The sequence below is a fragment of the Osmerus mordax genome, chromosome 7, assembly GCF_038355195.1.
Source record: "Osmerus mordax isolate fOsmMor3 chromosome 7, fOsmMor3.pri, whole genome shotgun sequence".
NCBI classification, from domain to species: domain Eukaryota; kingdom Metazoa; phylum Chordata; class Actinopteri; order Osmeriformes; family Osmeridae; genus Osmerus; species Osmerus mordax.
This window is the reverse complement of record NC_090056.1, coordinates 9,674,463-9,698,000: the sequence shown is the minus strand read 5'-3', so window position 1 is coordinate 9,698,000 and position 23,538 is coordinate 9,674,463. Positions and strand designations below refer to the sequence as shown.

At 44.1% G+C, this 23,538-nt stretch overlaps 1 protein-coding gene across 1 annotated transcript; it reads right to left on the bottom strand.

Moving 5' to 3' along the window:
- Positions 1-8,042: 8,042 nt before the first annotated feature.
- Positions 8,043-22,994, bottom strand: LOC136946107 (nucleolar protein 4-like). Its single transcript, XM_067240319.1, has 11 exons — positions 22,653-22,994; positions 15,193-15,348; positions 13,943-14,054; positions 13,321-13,430; positions 11,017-11,155; positions 10,057-10,346; positions 9,692-9,877; positions 9,074-9,262; positions 8,703-8,822; positions 8,367-8,556; positions 8,043-8,260 (listed from the first exon to the last, which is right to left on the bottom strand). Exons 1-11 carry the CDS (start codon positions 22,992-22,994, stop codon positions 8,043-8,045), a joined length of 2,052 nt encoding a protein of 683 aa, XP_067096420.1.
- Between the last annotated feature and the right edge of the window lie 544 nt (positions 22,995-23,538).

Below are 23,538 nucleotides of genomic sequence, written 5' to 3'. Positions count from 1 at the left end.
CCCTGCTTAGGTTGCTGCCCCCGCGACCCGACCCCCGGAAAAGCGGCAGATGATGGATGGATGGATGGACGGGCTCACTTTGTCAAAACACAACACACGATTCACACAACCAGACACACAAGTGGCAGAACACCTCCAATCTTTTGCAAAATGAAACACTTCGTTCAAAACTTGACATTAATCATGTATAAAAAGCAATTCTGTCACCGTATGCCACACGCATGGTTCATAAAATTTGAATCTGTTTGAACCAGTTACACTCTGTAGTGCTCAATTTATAACACTTTTACAGTAACTATTCTTTTCTAATGATATAACCTGCTTGATTTTGTCAGAGATATAGTTACAGTAGAGTACGTAAAGTACATGAATATCTTGACCAAACACAACACACAAGACCAGTACTGCACACTAATGAAAATATATACTCTACTAGTCTCCACATTGTCTACGTAAAGGTTGAATTTTGTGCAGAATATCAGAACATTTTTCAAATCAAATACTGTAGTAGGCTACATACTGTAAACACAGCAATTACATTTGTGGAGACAAGAGAAAGCATACAGCAAATGAAATACAGGACATTGTTTCAATCATGGATTGCAGTGAATGTGTACAAAAAAAATACTGATGTAGTGCATATAGTAGGCTACATTTGACATTTGAGAAAAGTAGTTTTCACCTGTGCTCTTGTCGAAATGTCCAAATTACTGTTGCAACAGTATGTCTGCTGAGGTTGGGCTGAACGCTCTGTCCAGCCTCTCTCAATGTTTCCCCATGGTTCACAACAAAGTTGTTTGAATTTCATTAGATACTGTAAATTTGGCCCTATTCTTCTACGGCCTCCAGGTCTACCTCTCCCTCTTCCTACCAATCTTCCTCCACGGGCTCCCCCTCATCCTCACTCTTCCTGCAACATTGCCTTCCATTTTTGATGAGGACAGGTACACTAACCTGTGGCCTTTTTGTAGTGCTTACACCTGATGTATGTTTAGTATAATTAGTAACTGATCAAATAAACTTGTTTGAAATAATTGACAGGTTTAGGTATATGTGCATTTTCGAGTTTTCCGAGCCTGGTCACATGCTAAAACAAAACTGTAGGTCCTAACATGCAGATATAGGGGTGAGAATGTCTTAGGGAGAGAAGGTCATATGCACCTTGCCAAGCGAGAGAATTACTGTTGGTCAGAGCAACCCAGTGTTGTTAGCTGCTCTCTCACAGAGGAACAGGTGCTCCAACAAGATCATAACTAGAGTGCCCTGGCTTATTGTTTGGAGTCCTCACTAAGGGAATATAATTATAAGAGCATGTCTCAGAGTAAATCATTTGGTATACTCAATACTGTCTGCTACTGTATGTCAAGGTTATAAGTAATGTGACACACATAACAACATGTTTTGCATGCAATTATTGCTCTCACACGCGCAACACACTTTGTGATCATGTGACATATGTGTGGTACACATACTTTGTTAAAATATCTAAATATACATCTAATCTGAAAGTACTCAAGTAGAATATACCAGATGCCTTTTGTTATGACTAGTGATCATCCTATTTAATAGGTGACCACTTGATCTTTTTTTATTTTTAGCAAAGATAGTTATTATAACACTGACAACATATTTTACAAGCACCTGAATACCACAGGCCTCAGTCATCCATAACCTTGAAACCCAAACCCTCACCCCTCTTACTCTCACCTCTTACACTCAGGTCATCTTACCCTCAAACACTCAACCTGTCTCCCTTCATGTTTTTGAGCCCTTCCACTGCCGCTCCCCCACAACCTCGCCGCTATTTCTGACATTGCATGCATGAGACTCTGGTGTCTATAAATGCCCTGCTTTCTAAATATATCACACCTAGTCAGTCCACAGATGTGGGAATATCCCTACTCTGCTCTACTGTGTGTGCTCCTGGACCAGGTTGATTTAGTTTCTTCCTATAGACTTAATAAAGGTCATCCTGTTTAGAGAGGTTTAGAGATCACAGGGAAAGACAAGCAGATGAGAGGTGAGATTGTTAATGTATAAGAGGAAGCAATACAGAGTGAGGAATTGATGAGACTGTTTTATGTCCTGGTTCAGTTCTTCCTAATCAGGAAACATTAAGTGACTAGGCAGTTCTCAGATGTGTTGAAATACCATCACTTGATCTGGTGAAATACATTTGTCCTGAAATGTTAGTGTACAGAGTGTACCAACATGTTCTAATCTGATGTTGTATTTGCTATCCTGGCATTAGGGGACATCAAAGTAGGTGAGAGTTCACTTGCAAATATGAGGTGAGAGTTCTGGAAGGTTGGTTGCCAGTTGAAATGTCTGTTTTAAATCTACCGAGAACCAGACCTCACTGGAAACCTGAGGTGATAGGGTGTGATCCTTTTTTGGTCCTAGGGTTTCTTGTATGTAAAATAGTGGGAGTATTTCTGTACACTGCATGATCTTTGAGCCAAGAGATAAAAGGGGAATCTAGGGCATATCAAAGCAGCAGCCTGAGTCAGTGGTAGTCTATGAAAGTCTGACCTGTTAAATCTACTTATGAATTGAGTTTTTCAAAGGAAAACTAGTCCGTCAGACATGGGGGAGGGCCTTCATATTGCAAGGGATATTCCAGTTACTGCATTAGTAAGTGTGGTCATTTGGCAATAGGCAATAGAAGAAGGAACCCAATTTCGGAGGCTCACCCAGTTGACAAGTTGCCAGAGGTGTCACATTCGCTCTGTTTGCCAGGGTGAATGTGCATCTCCACCCAGGAGTTATTTTTGATCCTTGCATGAGGAAAGAAAGTGAATAGTGAGTTGAATGAGTGCACTTGGCTAATGGAAAATGGCATCTAACAACACAAATCTTCACATCTCCTCTGTCTGTCCTCTAAACTGATTGTCCCAGATTTATTCTGGGCTGGTCACCGTTAGGACGCGTGTCATTATGACCAGCCAGTCCAGAAAACTCTGGTTCCCTCCAGAGCTTTACATGAGACATTACAGTTTAATAGGAAGCACAAGAGCCTCTGTTGAATAAACTTTTTTTATATAGGTTTTCTAGGTATGGTTAGAAAAGTCACATAAAACACGTCCAACCTAACAGAGAGAGAAACCTGGTATGATCATGGTGGACCATGAACATGCTTTCCCTCTCAGAGTAAGAGTAAGCACACATTATATTTCAAGAGAGGGGTTCCAATTGTAAAATAAACATAAAGTTGGGTGTAGTGGATGATTAGTAGGACAGAAGTGATACTGTTTTTAATATGATGCAGAAGAACACTCAGTTCTCCTAATGTAAAGAATGCACTTCAACAAACCAAGTGAATATTAATGTCAAACATAAATCCAAGTTGCACAACAAATTACAAATAATTTATTATTTAGAAACTAAAGGAAAATATATATTGGCTATGTATTTATGCAGTTCATGGTTTTACTGTAAAGTCATTAATACTCAGTTTTTCTCTGTTATTTCCAGATTTTTTTATATAATTTCCTTGGGTGGTAACTTTACCTTAAAATACAATTACACTATTTTTACCCTTATTTACAAAGTCACGCTGTCACCACATTAAGAGGCAATGTTATTCAAATGACCCACTTGCTAATACAGAGAAGATATGAGTCTAGAGCAGCAATAGTCAGGGTCAGTTCTGTCTCATGTGCCAATCTTACCAGTAGACAGTAAACCATGAAGATCATGCAAGCGTTGGGTTATGAATTTTCAATACCCTCTAGTGGTCAATTTGTTTAACTACATTCAAACTCTGTTTTGCAGCATCCTTGAAGATGTCGTTTTTTCATGACATAAAAAAAATACAATGAACAAAGTTTCAGTTTGATAGCTCATCGCACTGTTTTATTCATTTACTGACATCTCAGAAGAAGAAGAGAGCTCTGCAATGCTGCTGTTGGTAAACCAATATGTGTTTTTTTTTTACCATAGAGTTGACGCAACACTGAAAAAGCGCTATTTTCAACAAACACAAGTCCCTCTTTAGTGATATGTAAGAGGCAGAGAACCACACCTGGGAGGTTTTGCATGAAACAAATGAAACAGCTCTGCCTTGTCTTTTGTTTTTTAGTTGTTTCACATATATTAATAAATATCCATACCTATAAACACTTTTCAAAAAATCAAAATATTCAGTCACATGTACTGGAAAAGAGCTCCACTTTTAAATCACACTGATAAATGTACAAAACAATGATAAACATCTCGTATAAATGTAATGATATTCGGTAGAGACTTAAGAGTCACACCAGTGGCGATCAATGGATCAAAAATAAACTCAGAGATTCAGTGTTTCCTGAGGTTCATGTGTTCCCCTCGAAGGCCAGGAGAGGGGAATGGCTTTTACATCACTGAGGAGATGCGACGACATGTCAAAGGGCACCTCACAAGGATTGTTGTCCAATAATAACCAGTATTGGAACCAGGACGAGGCCAGGGAATTTTTCTGGCAATTATAGAAGTCTGTTATAATGTAGCTGGATGCAACTGAACTCTGTATGCCTTTGATTGTGCACTTTGAGGTGTCATGAATCTCCCTCTCACTCCAGATTCTCTTTTAAGATGCTCTCAGCCATTACCAGAGGCCACCCACACTTGGTTCTTGAGCCCCACTCTGACGAGGTGGACTTGTGACTGGACCACAAGTCAAAGTGGCCACGTCTGCATTTGATGCAATGCTAAAAAAAAGATAAAAACATCTGAGCAAATGGGGGTTAGGGTGAGAGAATAACTTGGACAAAAAAAAGCAAAAAAGAACATCGTTTTTAAAAACTGTACATGTAAACATCACACTTCACTGAGTCATAAAACCAGAGGGAAAAAACACAAAGCTTCACATTGTTACACAGTACAACCTCCTGCACAGAGCTACAGTCTCTGGTTAGTACAGGAGAGGTAACAAACAAAAGAATATAAATAACAATAGAAGTACAGAGCACCACTAAATCATAAGTTAAAACAGGCAAGGGCTGAAACCACTTCGATTTTTTTAAACAGTGCTGTACCCACAGATAAATTAAAGGTTCAAAACTTTTCTTTTATAACCCTTTGTACAGTTATACATATATCTGACCACTTTAGCAATCCACAAGCTACCAGGGCATTTTTAATCAAACATCTATACATTACATTGTCCAGTCATTACAGAGAAAAGTCCAACTGGCCATTGGAAATAAACATGTTTACAAATGGTTGTCTTTGATTAGTCACAGCAACTTTAGCACACACCTAAAATATATATCTCATTGTAGACCTATTGGACTAAATGTCCAAAGTTCCTCTTTTGGAGACACAATGCAAATGGTTGTTTGAAATATTCTTTCAATAAACATTTGACTGGACGGATTAGGTCAACACTATGTTATCACACAGTAACAACAGATGAAGTGTGAGGGAGCATCCTGATATGGATATTGGTATGGCTACTTTAGGGAAGGTAGACAGGGAGCAAGTGGAGGACACCAGGAAGACATTAAAGAGTATAGGGACAGAGCCCCAAGCACAGCTATCAACTTGATTGATACAGCTTATGGGATATGGAACAAAGTCTATCCAGCTCAACATAACATGTTTAAATGTGTTAAAATGATTTTGCCTACAAAGTTTAAAATAACAGTTTGCTAGCCAGAATAGTCCTGCTAATCAGTCCTTTCTGAACAATTCATGGACAGAAAGTCCACTGATTTGATGTGTGCTGTGCCAAATATAATGAAATTCACCAGCTCTTTACTACTCGTTGACTAGGTGGCTCGAGAACTGAAACATGTCCCCCATTGCATTCTGTAACTCTATCTTAAATATTCCAGGAGTGAGTATCACTTCAAAATCAAACCAGACTGCATGCCATCAACAGAAAAGTAAGAGAGACGAACATCAAAAGTGAAAGATAAAGCTACAGCTTTATATGCTCCTATGGAGTCCAGGACGTGCTGCTTGTTTTACAGAAACTGTTGTTATTATTAAACAAATGTGTATTGTGTTACCTTAGCCCTGAGCTGTAAAGTGCTACCAAACTTGCAATAGATTTAATATTTGAAATAGAATGAAGTCCAATCATGTCAGGGTGACAGTAAAGGGACAGCTTATTCTGCATCATAGACTGAACTGTCCTGGAAATTATCTACACAAGTGTATGAATACATTTATGTTAGTCATGTGGACACTGAACACATACTACTGATGAGACAAAACAATCTAAGTATGTCTCTGGGTTCTGAATTTTCTAACAAATCTGGAAGGTGAGGACCAGCTTGACGGCTTGGAAAACCATCTTGGTTTGGAATGTTTTAGGCTCATAGAGTAATTATGCTGTCAATGTGTTAATGTTGTACAAAAGCGCTTGAAAGGGCTACTGCAAATACAAATACTACACAACAAATAAAAAGACAAAAGTAAAGAAACCAAATGACGACACGTGACTTTTCAGTGCTGGGTTGTGCTCTATTGACGTGGTGTTGAAGACAGCATGCTGAAGCTGAGTCTGGGCTAGTCTGCCAACCCCACGTACTGGACTCACCATGGCAGAGAACTGGGAGAGGAAACTGGGACACTTGTTCTCCCACGTTTTCAAGATTGTCTTTTGCTTCTTCTTTTTTTTCTTTTTCTTCTTTTTACCATTTCAAACAGTGTGTTTCATACCATGATTTCTTTCAATGAGACATGCAGAGAAAGAGAACAGGGGGGAGGGTTGAAGAAGGGTGAAGGGATATGGTGGGGGTTCTTTCCCTTAAGCTGGCAACCAGCCAGTGATGTAAACCTAATAACCTGACCAAAATTAATGGATATCGATGGTGACTGAAAATATATATTGGCTGTGACTGACAAAAGAAAAACAAAATTTAATTTCGTAACAGAAAGTTACCTGCCACAATTAAGTTTAAAACCTCAGGTCTCATCTGGTTCCTTGTTTTACTCAGATCAGTTTGATTGGTCCCAATCAATGAAAGTGCCTCAGTTATGAGGTTAGAGATAAAGAGCAGCGTTCACAACAAACAACAACAACAGTTTTCAGCTACAGTGCTATAAAGAAGTGTTCTACTAATCTGACAGCCTGAGGAGGTAGTAATGAAAGCATACACACACCTCCTTCAGCAAAGTCTTTCAATAAGGTTTAAGCCATTTTGGGTGTGAGGACAGTTATTTGGCCAGGTAAGCTCACCATAACTGATTATCTTTCATATTGCACCATCTTCCTCACTTTTTCCAGTAGAATATGGACACTATTTGCATACACAAGCTTCTCATTATCTGGCCCCAGAAGTGTAAAATCAACACAGCAATTTAAAACAAACAATTTGGAACTGGAACAACAACACACAAAAAAACGTTAAGATGTGTAGAGTCTTCAGCTATGCTGGCCTCAAGCCTCCGACTCACGAAACAGTCAAATAAACTAAGAGAGAGGTATTAAGACAGGACAGATGGACAGAGCATATCAACATCTAACTTTCAGTCTGTTTTGCCATCCATCTTTAACTCTGTGCTTGTGCATAAGTATTTCAGCGAGTCCTAGCTGTTGAGGTTAGCAGGTCAATGGCAGGTGGTCACATCGGTAGCAGCAGTTCCTTGACCATCATGAGAGCAACTTTATGGTGTGACCCTAACACCCAATGTAAAAGTAAAATAACAAGAAATTGTTCTTTTTGTCACTAATTCATTGTCCCATTAGAAATATCTACATATACTGTATGAAGCAAGGTGTGAAGGAGTGTGAATGAAGAGAACAGTTAGGGAGAGAGTCATGAGGATGGCACAAGTTAACTGGATACTAAGAGTATGGTGAAGTAAATGTGCACAGTAAATGATTAATTCTGCTACTATGATGTTCCAGACCGATGCTATACAAACACACACATTTTTACTCTTGTACCTTAGGTATCGTCCAGTTGTGCGCTGCAATTTCACTCTGGAACGTGTGTGTTTGCATCTCAGCATGATTAAGAGTCTTCCCGAATGTGTGTGGTGTTGAGATACAGGAGGACGGGCTGGGAGAAGGTCTGGCCCCGCTGGGCCTGGTCCTGCTCAGCTTAAACTCAGTTCTGCTGCAGGATCAGGTTCTCCAGCTCATCTGCTGAGCGGAGTAGGAAGGCTGCAGACTCCCGGTAGCCGGCGATCAGCTGTCGCACAGCAGTCACCTCCGGGAGGCTTAGCTGAGCTGAGGCTCCGCCCCCACCTCCACCCTGACCGTGACTGTTGGCGCTGGAGGAAGAGGAGTTAGGGGCTGCAGATTTCATACTGAGATCAGTGGGACCTGGAGAGAAAACGGATAAAAACAAGTCATTAGCACTGAAGGATGATCCTTAGGAAGTACCACTGATTGGTGCATAAATAAGTCTGTGATGCTCAAAGCAGCTCACCATTGGTCTGCGTTGAACCAGTGGTCTGCTGGTTGCTGTTAAGGGTCCCATAACCACGGAAACTATAGTTGAGGCCTCCGTTGGTGTAGAGCTGGTCCTGGGAGTATGCTGAGGCTGCGAGGGCGAAGCCTGAGTGGGCCACAGAGGCCGGGTCCCTGGGGCTGGACTTGTCAGCAGTAGCAGACTCCTCCTGCAGGGGATGAACAGCATAATGACCTGCTCATAATGTTGTCTTCAACCCCAGCAGTTGGTCGAAAGCAGGCAAAGTCGCACTGTAGACTATGAAACAAAACACCACCAGTGAATCCTTTGACAGAAGTCTGCTGTCACACTCACAGGGGCTTGGTAGGTATCTAGTCGCATCCTCTTGGCAGCGTTGCGTGTTTCACTCTCACAGGCAGCAGCCAGGATGTTTTCAGCCATGGCCGAGGTGAGGTGGGGAGGCGTGGGTCGAGTCTGGAAACATCCACAGACAATTACAGAATGTTCAACATTTCTAAAACGCTTTAGTGGTTTTAGAGTTTTTATTTTTATTTGGGTCAACCTCCAAACATTAACATTCCATATTAATTGCAATCTACTACTTCAAGCCTTCAAGTGCCTCAAATAAGCCCTGTCTTCAAGAGCACCATCTGCATTGGAGATGGTGTGTGGGGTTACAGAGAGGCTTGGTAGGTAGGGCTGGGACAGAGACTGGGCCTGCCTACCTCAAAACCACCCTTCTTCATGCGGCGGCAGGACTTGAGGTAGGTACGGATGCGCTTGCGAGAGCGCTCCTGGAACTCAGGGAACTGGCGGCTGCAGGACTCGATGATGGCCTGGATCTTCTCCTTGGGCTGCTTGGAGATGGGGACCATGCGGTCCAGGTTCTCATCCACAAACAGACGCACAAACATCTGACAGGGGGCAGGGGAGAGAGAGTGGGAGGGGGATAGGGGGATGGAGTGGGAGGGCAGGTGGAAAGCAGAAAAAAGGATCATTGATGTAGAGCATGGGGGGGAGGGGTTGTATGTTTTAAGAGGGCGGCGTGTAGCGCCGAGAAGGGGTGGATGGATGTAGTATAAAGCGTGGGAGATGGAGGAGAGGGTAAACCAGAGGGGGGAGGAGTAAAAATGGAGAGCAAAGAATGAAAGAGAATTAAGAGGGATATGGTTGTATTGGGCAAGGAACAATTAAATAATAAATAAAATAATACTATCTCATCATTCTGACTCTAAAATTCTACACTCAATAAGTCAGTCAGAATTGTACTCAGTCCTAAAGTAGTTGTAGAGTAGTAGTTGTACTCGCTTCCCTAAAGTAGGGAAGATTTAGAAGGGACTCACATTGAAAGCTTTCAGCCTCTCAGGGTCCATGCCTTCGGCATCAGTTATCTTATCACTGTCATCGTGATCGTCATGGTCATCATCGTCATCATCGATGATCTGTGTACGGCCCGCAGTAAGGTCCTCTGCACTCATGCTCAGTTCAGTCTTTACAGAGTCATAGCTTCCTGAGCTGTACTGTGGAGACTGTACACACAGAGACACAAACGCTTCACAACACAGCTACACAGCGGTGTTCCACAGCACTGAAAAATATCAACTGACATTTGAATGGACTATCTTCAATGCTATTCTTGTAAGCTACAGTATGATATTTACAACAGCCATACAAATAGTGGTCAGTGCAAAACAGGGTCCTTCCTTACCTTGTTGCCGTAGTCCTGTTTGGCAGGGTACTTCCTGTTGGGATCGGCAGGGTAGGGCGTCAGAGGAGGGCTCCCCGAGGGCGGCAGTCGGTCGCTCAGGTTGACCGGCTGCTGGTCCTCTGAGGAGGATGAGGAGGTGGTGCTGAAGTCCAAGGGTGCGCTTACCCCATTCTCTCTCACCTCCCCATAGGGCACCGCACCATCTGGGGGGTTCCCAGCCACAGCCAATGCCTCTGGTGAAGTCAGAGCCGGCAGCCCATTGGCACTACCACTCTCCGAGGAGTCGTCATCTGTCAGCCAGAGAGAGGGGGGGGGGGTCGAGAGGTTGTCTATGTGTTTGTATTGTCCTCACTATATTCTCTATGGAGATCTATGTATCTATAGCTTGGGGTAGGGGGGATGGGTGTTCATTGTATTTGTTGTTCTGTGTGTTTATGTGTACAGGAAGTGAGTATTGGGGTCAACTGTCATAGTGAATGTAGGTTCAGGGGGAAGCAGGGGGTCATCTAATGGGGTTGAACAGGGGGAGTGATAGGGAAATGAGAGGGTCTGGAGGGGGAGGGGACAGGGAGAGAGGTCCCTGGTAGTGGTGGTGTCCCACATGAAAAGCGGATTTTGTTGGATTAGTTAAAAAAGAATGAGGAAAGCTGTTTCCTTCTGGCCATGAATCTATGTTCATCTCAAACCGCAGTGTTGAGACCCAATGAGTGGCAAGGGACCGTAAATATGAATAACTTAATGATGATATACTGCAAATGGGCAAGAAAACAACTCCCCAATAAAGTGAGGTATTACCTAATGCCCAGTTGTAAATCAAGGTTAACCTAGATTGGATAGATGTCTATCCTAAACAACACAGACATACACAAAAGCTAGAAATCACAAAGAGCACAGTACAGACACGGACAATGGGATTGAGTGTGGTGTGAACACAGCTACAGAGCAGAAGGCCAGTCTCACCCTCCTCCTCTTTGAGCGTGCTCCTCGGGCTGGGGAGCCTCTCTGCGTTGTGAGGACTGAGCTCAGGTACCGGGGGCTCCGCTGACACCCACGTAGGCTCAGCCATGTCCATGTCCTCACTGCTCACCGAACTGTCATCCTGGGGGAGGGCAAACAGAGAGTGTGAGGAGGGAGAAAGGGAGGGGGGGAATCTACTGGATTTCCTTGGAAAAGCAATGGAGAGCAGACGGCCCAGCGGAGGGACGTCGCTCAGACTCACCACACACAGAGAAGCCTCCCCTTTAACCAACTTCTGATAGAAATAATCTGAGGTTTTGTTATTTTGAACTGAATACCGTTCACTACATTTTAAAATTGATTGCTTTCTTGAGAAGCTTTGTCAGTTGTACACACTCAAACAGAGCCAATCTGTGCTCACTCCCCAAACCAGGCAGTGGAAGGGCAGAATTGAGTGGAAAGGGGAAAACCTCCCTGTTAAATAATGTGTGTCTTGAAGCCCTGCTATTTTTAACTGGGGAGAGTAGAAACCTCAAACGTGCTCACTCTAGCATAACACAAACACAAGGGGACCCGAGGGTCAGGGTAGGCTTGAGGAGAGGACGCACACACACACCCCAATGCTAAACAAACAGAAACTCTACATTTCTGGGGTTCACGCTGTACATGTACACTATCACCTCTGCTATCAGTAAACAAACTGTGTGTGGCTAAAACAAAGAAAACACAGACACAGATTCTAGAAATGCTACAATACAACACATACAGTGCACACACGGCACTACACTACATACAATACTGCATATCTGAAATCCTTTCTGACACAACCTCTGAGTGTAGTTATAATTGTAGTTATAATTTAAACATTGACTCAAGGACCAAACATCATGGTTAAGTAACTGCTTGTCACATGCATGACCTAACATGTACTGCTCATGTAGGGTTAGCCTACCCATGGTACTTCCAAAGCTCTGACCAAACACATGCATGACATGGGTGTGTGGCAAGACAACAGATCCATCCACATGGCCCCACATGTACACTAACAGGACTATCCTCCCGAGGACATGCACCCCTCTGAAGAGGACTAAGACACTTGGTGATGGCTCTATTGGGTAGCAAGTGATGCATGGTGTAATAAACGTAGGGGGGGGGGGGGGAGGAGAGAGGGGGTTGGAGAGGAGTGAGAAAGAAAAGAAAGCCTGAGATGGAGACACTTTACTAGGGTTTGTAAACAAACTAAAAAGGTATTTTTTTACTTCCACATTGCAAGTAATTTAATTCTAAACCTCTGGATGAAACTGTATCTCGCACAACGACACAGTGAATCAACAGATTTAGATTTTACCTACTCGTAAAGACGTTGACATAACACACAACATGTGTTGAGATAACACATCTTAATTGTGGGGCGATAATGAATAACCCACATCGGCTTTACCCAGAAGCTAATGCAAGGTCTCCACGCGCGAGATGTGAAAAGTGATTGCGAGACAGTACCAGATTGCTGTAAACATACGCTCGATACCAAATGGGCCGGCAGAGGTCAATTACAAGTCTTCCCCAAAAACACTGATCAGTAAATGGCATAAGGTAAAAAAATAAAATAAAATAAAAATAAAGATCTGTCATCACGAGGCTGTCAACACATTTCGGATTCATAAGGTTGATAAATGTATCTTGTCTTCCAATTGTGAAATTATTTAGCCTAGCTTCTTTCTGAAACCAAAAAAACATGACCTTCATAATAAAGTAGGGTTAAAACACGTTGCATCTAACTTACCTGAAGGGCAATACCCAAGCCTACTCTTCCGCCCTATAATATTTTTTTAAAAGGTCTCTGCCTTAATACTCTGGACAGCCCGGTAATTTCACTCACAGCGCGAGCGTGTATCTGCCAGTGCAGTAGCCTAGAATGAGGCGGAGCTTTGCCTCTGATGTCACGTGCATAGGCCCATGCATGCCACCAATGCAACCAAATATTTTTAAAATGGTTAATGCTGCTCCTTTCCTTTGTCTCTGTTAAATCCTTGTTCAAATTTGTTGAACAGATGACCAATGCATTTTTCTTACACATGTATAGGCACGTTAACATTGGTATACCTTCCTGAATTTTGAATGGAAGGGAAACATTTTCTTTCCATCAATATCAATTGGACACTCTTCTTCACACATACTGTACATGATTAATTTTCAGTGTACAATTGCCTCCCCCTCTCTTAAATGTAGGTACAATCCTGTGCATGAACCCATATTGCAACACACAAACACACACACACACACACAAACAAACACACAAACACTTACCCTTTCATTGGCAGTCATGCACTGTAGTTTCATCTGTTTTAGGTAGGTGGCAGTAAGGGGCATGTTGTAGTCAATGAGGTCCGGGACAAGCGAGGTTGGTCGATCATTTTCTGCAGACCATAGAAAGATGACTTATCACCAAACATCACAAATGGTATCATATGTTTTTTTGCATCTCTTCCCAATTATAAACCACAGTCAATAATGAGCTTAAAGGTCTGACCATACAGTCAGATTCCTTTCTACTCAAATCAAACAATGATCATGAGAAATGTCTGCATTCTCTAACATGGTCACTAGAGGGACTCTAAGATCATTTTTGCAGCAGCCCATTCTGTCCTAGCAGTTTCAAAAGCAATTTGTTACATCATGGTGCTAAATGATGGGCTCTAATCTGAACTGGACTCAACCCTTCTAAGCCACTAGAAATGTATGAAAATAGTGCCCCACCCCTAAAACACATAAGACACCTTTATTGGACAGATTTGCCATCGAGCTGTGTGCGTAAGTCGGATCGTCACATCATCAAAATTCCAAACATTTCATAAGTACAGCCTTCTGATTAGCCAGGACATGAATGAATAAATAATCATAGTGGCTTGGGGGGGGGGGGGGGAATCACCTTTGAACTCGGCAGTGCTGGGGTTGATGTGCATCCTCTTCTGACACTCTCCACAGCTCATTAGGAAGCGTGTCACCGCCTCCCTGGGCAGGAAGGCGTACGTCTCTGCTATCTGCACCAGGGCAGAGAGGCAGGCACACAGACAGGGTCAGGACAGGGAGGACAGGGCTTTAACCAAGATACCAACATTAACTTGGTTTTTAATTAAATCCAAACTCTGTATATTGGGTAGTTTCCTTCTTTCCCCTTGATACTTCTGTACTGTGCATCTCAAGCGGAGGACATGTGTGCTCATTTGCTCAGTGTGTGATTGTGTGTTATCTAAGCATGGCACAGAGAGACATCCTGTCTTTACACTCTCTCTTCTGTCTGCGGATGGCCTGATTCCACCCTTTATCTTTCACCAGTTCTGTTTTGATTATCTGAACAGAACTGGTGCCAATTTTCCTGCTCTCTTCTCCTCCTCTCCCAGGTGCGGCTGACTCATATATATACTCCTGTTTCTCTCTGTAGTGGAGATATATGGCTCCCTTCTCTGTTTACATCTGCCTGTGTGCCCCCCTGGCACTTCCCTACTAAACGCGACCTTCGCGTGACCATGGGGAGGCAGCAGGGGTGCCTGGCTCCCCCCTTCCCCCACTCCCTCCCTGCCCCTCCAGGCAGCGGAGAGGGAAAGGCCACCCAGAGGAGTCTACACTTCCCAGAAGGCCACAGTGACAGTTCCATATTATATCCTGCCCCATTGGCGCTGCCTTCACAAAAGGGTAGGAGCTATGAGAGGTGACAGGACCCCTCCACTGGGCAGGGGCACGAGGAGGAGGAAGGGTTCAGGCTGCTCTGGTCCCCAGGGGTGTGTTAGAGCCATTTTCACCCCCACAAACCCCGCCTCACAACACAGACATACACCCACCCCTCCTCCACCCCTCCTGTTTCCACAACATTCCCCCCCCCCCTCCCCCCCAGCTGCAGACAAGGGACCAGACTTTGTCTCGTGTCCCTGGAAGAGAGTGCAGAACCTCACTGTATGCTGAATACAACTGGCCTTGACTAACGACAGGACTAAATACCTTATCTGGAAATACATATAGGAGTGTTTATGCTTTTCGTCTCCTCTTGACAGCGGTAAATAGTTGCCATGGTAACTTACGCCAGGAATAAAAAGTTTATCTTAGAAACAACATGTGTCACTGCCTAAGAGAACAAATGGTTACAGAACCGCTGATGTGGAACGTGTTAGGTGACCATCTCACCGCTTTGTAGGTCTTCTTCTGGCCAGCATGTTTAGGTGCCCTACCGGGGTCAGCACCCATCTCCACGTGCATGGCATATATGATGTCAAAGAAATCCTCCACCACCGCCACCCGCTTCAGGGAGGAGCTGTCCTGGGCCGAGCCCCCGTCTGAACACTGAAACACAGAGAAGCTCGAATTAGTCTCCTGCCTGGGGCTCTCAGACTTAATGTGCACAGTGAACAAATGTATCATCTAAGAAATACAAAATATGTTGGCACACAGTTCCAAATGTGATCATCACACTCGCATAGTGCAATCTAGACTAACATGACCAACAATACAAGCGAGATTACTGTGGTGGGCAGGTCCATCCTCTATCTTTATGGTTAAACACACACAGGTGCTGTTACTTAGTTAGAGGTGTAGAGATGGCTGGGGCTAAGGTGGGCTGGGTACCAACTCATCTCTGCAGGGTTTAAAAATAACACCACCTCTACAGTACGGCACCAACAGCCCCTCCTACCACCACCGTCAGCAACTACCCTGTTTCCCGTAACGCTGACCCCGTCACCATAGAAACTGCCACCGATCTCTCTTGGGCAGGTGTGCAGGGCAGAAGGTCATGTGACACACCATGGAACTGGAATTGCAACGACAACGGCCTCATCCCATAAGAACAAATGGGGCTTTCTTTCATTTGTTCACCTGCACATTTTCTTTCTGTCTTTTCTCTCTCTGTCTCTTTCTCTCACTCTCCATTTTCCCTTCGCCTATCACCATTTCCTCTCATCAGCTTAGTTCGTTGCCGACAATTCCTGTATACAGTTCTCTTACTGACTCTCTTGCTGTGGTGATTTGTATTATTCATTGTTTATTGTACAATTTATTTAGTGTTCATTACTGGTTCATGTAGTTCAGACCCAGATAAAATAATAATAATAATTTAAAAAAAACATCACCTGTGTTATTCAATACATATAAATGTTCAAATTCTTTATTCTGCAGTGAATGAGGCCTTATTCTGAGGATTTTGAGGGGACTGTTCTTCCTTATTGGAGCAGGAGGAAGATATAGAGTTCAGAAAGTTATCCCTGAGCATCACAGAGGAATCTTACTCTCATCCTCTTCTCTGGCATTTCTGTCCTGTCAATGCAATCTGACATTTCTGTTTCCCTTCCTCCTCCCCCAACTGTGTCCCTCTCCTCCTCTCCTCCTCCCTACCTCTGCCCCCCCCCCCCCCCCCTTCCTCCTTGCTCCTGCTCTCCCAAGTGCGAGGTAATGATCGTTGCCATGGCAACTAAAACCAGCTCACAGAGCGGGTTTGTTTTAATCCGGCCCTCTCTAGCCCCTCTCCCTGTCAGCATGTTCTAGATGTAATGGTAATAATGAAATAATAGCAATCCTCCACCTCATCAACATCACCCTAATCTGCCCTCCATGTTTTCACTCCTGTATGACAGCACCATCACCATTTGGGACAATAGTGTGAGGTCCATTCACACTGGATTTAAATAATCTCATCCGACCAGAGACCCAGACCTCGGTATACATTCTGAAATGGATACGATAGATTTGTGCCAAAATGTATCTCTCCAATATTCAGAGCTACAGTAGTGTGTATTCACGGTTGATGTTCTCATTCCCATTATTTCTCCCACCTGAACAGGTGCAAACCAACACTCCTGGCCATGGCACCTACAGTGCCAAGATATGTTTGAGGTGTGGATCTGTTGGAACGGTGGGCCCTGCACTGGGATTCTCTCACAACCTCAGCAGAGCAAGATTCCCGTTGTTCTTAAGTTGTCCTTGTTTCAGGAAGTCCTGGATGTCCCACACAGAGAAAGGGTAGACTTGGCCCCCTCTTCACGTGTGTATGACCAAATCGTGTGTCTCGTTCTGGTGTTCCACATGTGTGTTTAAATGCTCTCCATGTTTACTTGGTATAGCGCACACACCGTGGAGACGAAGTATCCCAAAGGAGAACAGCTGTTGAATAGGTCTGTAGATATTTGGTCTCATCAGCATCTCAACGTTTTATAGAAGGAAACAGAAATGTCAGCATCCCTAATCACCATCACCACATAAACCTATCAACACAAAACTCACAACACCCCCCCATCCCTTCCCTTTCTCCATCCTCCTAATCCCGTAGGACTTTGCTCTCCCCAGCCACAGCACACCACCCCCATTCCCTCTTCTCGCTCTCTATCTCTCTCTCTTTCCCTGTCCCGCTCCAAACAGCTCTGTTGCTAGGAGACTGGAGGGGTTGAATCAGCTGCCCCCACCGCCCCTGGCAGTCACACACTCTAGTGGAGAGTCGCTGAGGGGAGAGCCGAGCAGTCCTGCACACAGTCAGGCCAGAGTGGGGGATTGGGGGGGGGGCAGCTGGGTCACACAGACAGGGCTGGAAGAGAGAGGGACAGGAGACAGGAGACCCAGCACGTAGAAACACAGCAAAATGAAAAGGGTATAAAATTACCCCCATGGAAAAAGGACACTGCAGCAATAAGAATGTGATTATAGCCTCAACACAACACAGCAGAGTGTGAATATATATGCAAGGCCTCTATTGTATCAAATGAACATTGAATAAACAGTAGAATAACCTGTACCTGGTGACATGAATGTTTGCTTTTGCAAGATGGTTGTAGCTGTTCCTGTGGCTGTATGGGAGACAGAGAGGTCTGCTGTGGGCTCCCAGGACATAGGGGTGGGGGTAAAACGGGAGTGTGGGGGTGAACGGGGGTGGGGGTGAACGGGGTGGGGGTGAATGGGGGTGGTGGTGAACGGGGTGGGGGTGAATGGGGATGGGGTGGGGGGAGGTTGTGTCAACAGCGCTCCTACTGTAGCTCAGATTATCTCATTGCAGATGTGACAACAGGTCACCTTTTAAAGCCCCATCTTTCCCCTGTAAACCCATCAGCAGGGTAATGGAAGTTTAAATGGGAGAGCCTGTGTGTGTGTGTGTGTGTGTCTGTGTGTGTGTGTGTGTGTGTGTGTGTCTAGGCTCCTTGGAGAGTGCTGATCTTAGGGACTGGGACAGTCTAATAAGGTTCAAAGAAAGAGAGAGCATTATCTCTATCCCTCTTGTTTTCATTCTCACCCTGTGTCGTCCCTGCTTCCCTTCCTTCCTTTCTTTTTTTCTCCATCTTTCTCCTCCCTCAGTTCATAAAGTCCCTTCATTAAATCCACATTAGGGATACCACACTCCCCCCTCTTCTACTGTCCCTTCTCTCTCTGCCTCCCTCAATCTGCGTCTCTCTCTATTTCTGTCTCTCCCCCATGATGATCATGCCATGATAGAACCCCCCCAACATCCCCAATACCTGAAGCAGGCCTCTGTCACAGCCTGTCCTATGCTCTCCAGACTGAACGTCAACAGAGCATCTCAACATTACCTGTAAATAGGACACTCATAGCCGTCCCACTGGAATCTCCTTTTTTGTCATATTCTGGTTGTTACCCCATACTATTACACTGGCCTAGTTTGATAAACGCTGGTAGAGCAAATGTGTAAAAAATTACAGTAGCAGTGAGGTATTAAGATTAGCACTGTCGTAAGATTGTGTGTGTGTGTGTATCTGGAGCAGAGCTCAGACTATCTCCCACACAGGGGGGAGGCCCCCAGGCCAGTTAAAAATGGTGTTAATTTCTCCTCCTATGGGAGCAAAGAACTATCTCTCCATGGCAACAGAGAGGGTGCTGAGGGGAGGAAAAACAGAGCAGTGTGATCCACGACCCCCTCTTTGTATGGACACACACAATACATGTACACAACCTAGACACACACAAAACATGTACACAACCTAGACTGTCCTCAAATTTCTAAATGATCTTCCAAAATCTCAACAACACACATTTTTAAACAGGCTTGTCTCCAACAATGATCCCGTGTCTGGTTTTGTATCGTCTTATTCAAGAGGCCTCATTCACAAAAAGAGGTGAGGTGTTCCTTTGTCTGCATGTGTGTGTGCATTTCATGTGTGCTGATTTGAAACATCTGCATCACAAGGTAGGGCTTTACCATTACCAAATGGTAATAACATGAGGATCAATTCTTGCGAATCCAGAGGTGGGTCATGCATGTGTGGAGAATGGAGGTTGAACAGTGGGTTCAGGTTTAGTGTATTGCCCCACGTGCAGCCATATAAATAAAAGGTAGAAAGAATGAAAGAGGAGGAACAAAACGGGTGGATTATTCTGGAAATGTGCCATGCAAAATATTAGCATCAATGCAAATGTTGAATGAAAGGAGAGCTATTCTTTTGACTCTATGCCCCCTCCACCAAGAGGTAGCTCTTGGGATTTGTGGACTAATTGATCAGATAGTTATAATGTTCTCTTATGATCTCAAGGTGAAGCAGAAATATAGCCTAATAATATTTCTTCATTTATGAAAAATATCTGTGAGTGATTTTAACCCCAGCACATAAGTAGTCCCATGACAAACATTTTTCTATTCTCTCGTGTGTTTGCGTGTGTGTGTGTGTGCGTGTGCGTATGAAAGGGCCACCGAAACCGATTGTAAGAGACGGATGGAGATATTTACAGGTTTCTGTTGGCATGGCAACAAAAAGCGACCGCTCTCATCCGTTAAAATGTTTCTGTGCCATGTTCAGAGCAAGAAGGGGAAAAGGCACAGAACATTCCTCTTTGAAAATAAAAAACTCTGTGTTGGCCGAGGCCTGCTGGCTGCAAGAAACACTGTATATACTATATGTGGATGGTGGGTTTCTGTAGGATTAGTGTAAATAAGACTTAATAGATAATAACAACCATAGAACTGACAAAATGGGACAATATGGCTGACGAAAACATCCAGTGGTTCAGTATGTGTGACTGCACCGAATATGGCTGTGGTGTATAGTTACGAGTGGCATGCATGTCTCTCTCCACAGTTCTGTATCCCTCCTCCCTTCCCTGTTCTAATCAGGACATAATGAGAGCTAAACGAGGTTGCATCCCCACACTGCGGCCGGCTGCATTCTCTAAGCACTGGATTTCCAGAACAAGGCTCTCAGAGATCCAGAAAGAGGGCGAGACGAGAGAGACTATGAAATACTGTAAAGGGTGAGAGAGAGAGCAATTCCAGACAATCTCAGAACTGTCTTAAATGAAGTCTACACTAGGCCTGTACAAAACTCTTCAAACCCCCTCAGAGTCTGTATCTCTCTCCTTTATCTCCAGGACACACTGGGACTGCCTTGTGTGGCCCTCAGTGAAGAAACCTCCTCTGTCTGCCCCTCACCCAGCATCCCTCCCTGCCCCCACCCTGACGTCCCCAGTGTTCGCCCCCCTGCCTGCTCTCACACGGAAACTTGGCACACCCCAGGAGCAGCTGCAGCAGGGCCTCCGATGCACACGCTCAGGAGACACGCCCCCGCCCTGCAGCCGTGCGAGGGGAGCTTTGTGTGTTCCTGTGTGTCTTACAACCAACTAAATACACACACAGTATTTGACACACTTTTGTAGCATCTCATTACACCTCATCTCCTCAGATTCTTTCTTTGACATTATACTGGCCCACCCCTTTGTGCTGTAATTACCAGCTAGTGTTTGTTTTTCTTGTTTTGTTCATTGTCTAATTTTACTTACGTAGGGGTTAGCCAGAGGAAAGTTACCCAGTACAATAATCACTGTGTTTTACCTGTCAGAAAGCATTGCCCCGCTTTTAACAGGTAAGGCATTTTGCACTTTAGCGGAGATGCGTCTTGTACATAAATCTTGATGTGCCCTGCAAGTAATGAAAGATTGATCATGTTGGAAAGTAAGGCATTTAAGAGTTCATAATGGTGTGACAAAATGCCAGTGGGTGGCAATATATTATGGTCTTCCAGTTTATAAATGTATTATTACAAATGATCTGTTGCCTGCAGAATCAATCTACAACAAAAACAGAGACACTCTGCACCTGCCAAGACACCACCTGCTCCTGTCAAGTGGCACTGGGCTGAAATGAAACATAATCCTGACTAGGTGAATTAAACACCATTTAACCCACATTCAACCTGTGTCATTGACACAGATGCAAAAAACCTGAGCAGTAGTAGAATCACATCAAACATCCCATACCTCATCAGGGCACATTTCTGAGTTTGTAAACATTGCTTGCTGCTCTTTGTGGTCCTTAGATTCTTTCCCAACAAAGTTGGTGAATTCCCTGAAGGTGTTATTTATGATAGTGCAGTCAGTATAGTTTTGATTTGGGCCATTTTATTCCTCAGTTTATGTAAACCTGTGATAGAGAATATAACATTTTGTACAATGAATTAGTTAAATAATATACTCTAGTCACGTGTTGAAATCATGACAAATCCAAATTAACTGTTATCTTGAAATGTGTAGATAACTTTAGTTGAAGGAGTGCGCCGCTGTTAGTCGCTGGGCTGGGCGCTACTCTTTGTTCCTGCGGAAGCCCCTGTGTTGAGATCTAAACGCTCGGCGACAGTCCTCGTGTCAAACCTAATACCTTTTAGATGTATTTATTTTTTATTGTGGTGCATATAGAAATGATCAATTGTCAGTGTGGTCAGATGCACTGGCAAGGTGGGGTGGGGGCTAATAAAAAGATATGCAGCAAGCGAACAGGTTACCAGAGCAACGGGTGCCTGTGGGCCAATGCGCACATATCCTGCTCAGGACAATGCAAACTGTGGCATCAATCCGGATTGTAACACATCTTTACTGAAATTAAGTACAAATAGCTTGCGTCAATGATTACATTTTCATTGGTTTTAAATAATAAATAACTGAGCATCAGATCGAGATCTAGAGAAAAAGATCATTTATCAAAGCTTTCGAGATGCCCTGGGCTGGGTACCCCAGTGCGCGAGCATTGCCCATGGGACATCGTTTGGAGTGTTGAAACCTACTTTTCTATATTCTACAGATACAGGTGAAATAAAATAACCATCTTCCAACGCTCTAGTCCACAAATCTTAAAATAATGCCATCCTCCGAGTGCCACGCCAAGCACCCGTATACCCATCAAATTGGGTATGCCAATGGCCCTCGTGCGCGCGCGCCGAGTCGCCCAGACTGGCGCACGCACACAATTGTCCTACGTGTCAGGATACTAACCAGGCAGGTTTTTCAACATTTTGTCAAGAGACCACTGGTCTATGCCTCGCGCTCTTTATTATGCCATTGACAGGACAAACTGTCCTTCGCAAAGCGACTACAGCATGATAACTGTATGTTAGCGACTGCGACTGCCTCTAGGAACCGGCGTTGCTATGGCAGCTAGCGATGAGAGTGCTGTGTTCAGAGTCCAGCAACAAACTAAACCTTTCTCTGAAAAGGTGAGGGTGATCATTAAAACGATTAAAGTTGCAATTTAACCCAGATGGGGTGTCTTATCATATTAAAAGCCGACTGTTAGGTTTATTGACTGGACGTTTCACTCAGGCTACACACACACACAAACACGCAAACGCACACATAGCCTACACACAAATAGGATATAGACTGCACTTTACCGTTGACTTGACCGGGACGTAAAGCACTGGCTTCCCTGATGCTCCTTTCTTGTTGTGCTCCCCCAAAATGTTGGTCCCGACCTGAAACCCCTTTGACTTAACCCAAAATTTAAATTTGGCGTTTATGTGACTATTGTCGACATACATGCCGTCCGTCTCCTCATTTTGCAGTAGTGTCTGCATGATTTTGTTGTATTTTCGCCGGGTGACGGTCTTTGTTTTACCCGAGTCCCCATAAGTCCGGAGACACCAGTCCTGAAATTCGCTAAACATCTCTGCCTCCAACACGACAGGACTTCGGCTTCTTTTCGGTAGATCCATGCATGCTTTTTTTGTTGCCATAGCGTTCGCGTTCGGAACGTTATATTTTTAAAATAGTAAAAAATAGCTAAGATGTGGCTTTTGATTTCCTTGTCCCCTACCTCTGTCCCGCTTCGAGGAAGCTTTCTTCGCAACGTTGGGATAGCTTTCTCCCTTTCGTTATTATCTGGAAAAATGGTCATGAAACTGATTCGGGCAGCCGCACACCTGTTTGAAGAGACGCTTAGCCTCCTGTCCCGAACCGCAACGGCAAAATGTCACTTGCTCACATCATCCGCTGAGGAACTGTCTGAGGAGAGGGGGTTGTCCTATAAAGCGGGTATCTCCCACCTGTGCGTAAACGGTCTTCTGACTGAAGGATATGAAGAAAAAACCCACAGCGGTCGCTTAACAACAAAGAACACAGACAAAGCATGGAAACAGCGTAGTAAAAGGTTTCTATCGACCTACTTTCTGAACATTTGGGTCGTGTCTGATCAATCCTCGCTAAAGAAAACCAAAGATAAGGTTATCATCACATTATCTGTTGCATTAAGTTGAGAATACGTATGCTAGTGTAATCAGT

Excerpts from the sequence above, each read along its gene's own strand:
- LOC136946107 (XM_067240319.1), bottom strand. The coding sequence starts at position 22,994 with ATGGCAACAAAAAAAGCATGCATGGATCTACCGAAAAGAAGCCGAAGT. Across the intron at positions 9,263-9,691 it reads AGAGGCTGAAAGCTTTCAAT|ATGTTTGTGCGTCTGTTTGT; the intron begins GTGAGTCCCTTC and ends GCCCCCTGTCAG. Across the intron at positions 8,261-8,366 it reads TGGTTCAACGCAGACCAATG|GTCCCACTGATCTCAGTATG; the intron begins GTGAGCTGCTTT and ends TTTTCTCTCCAG.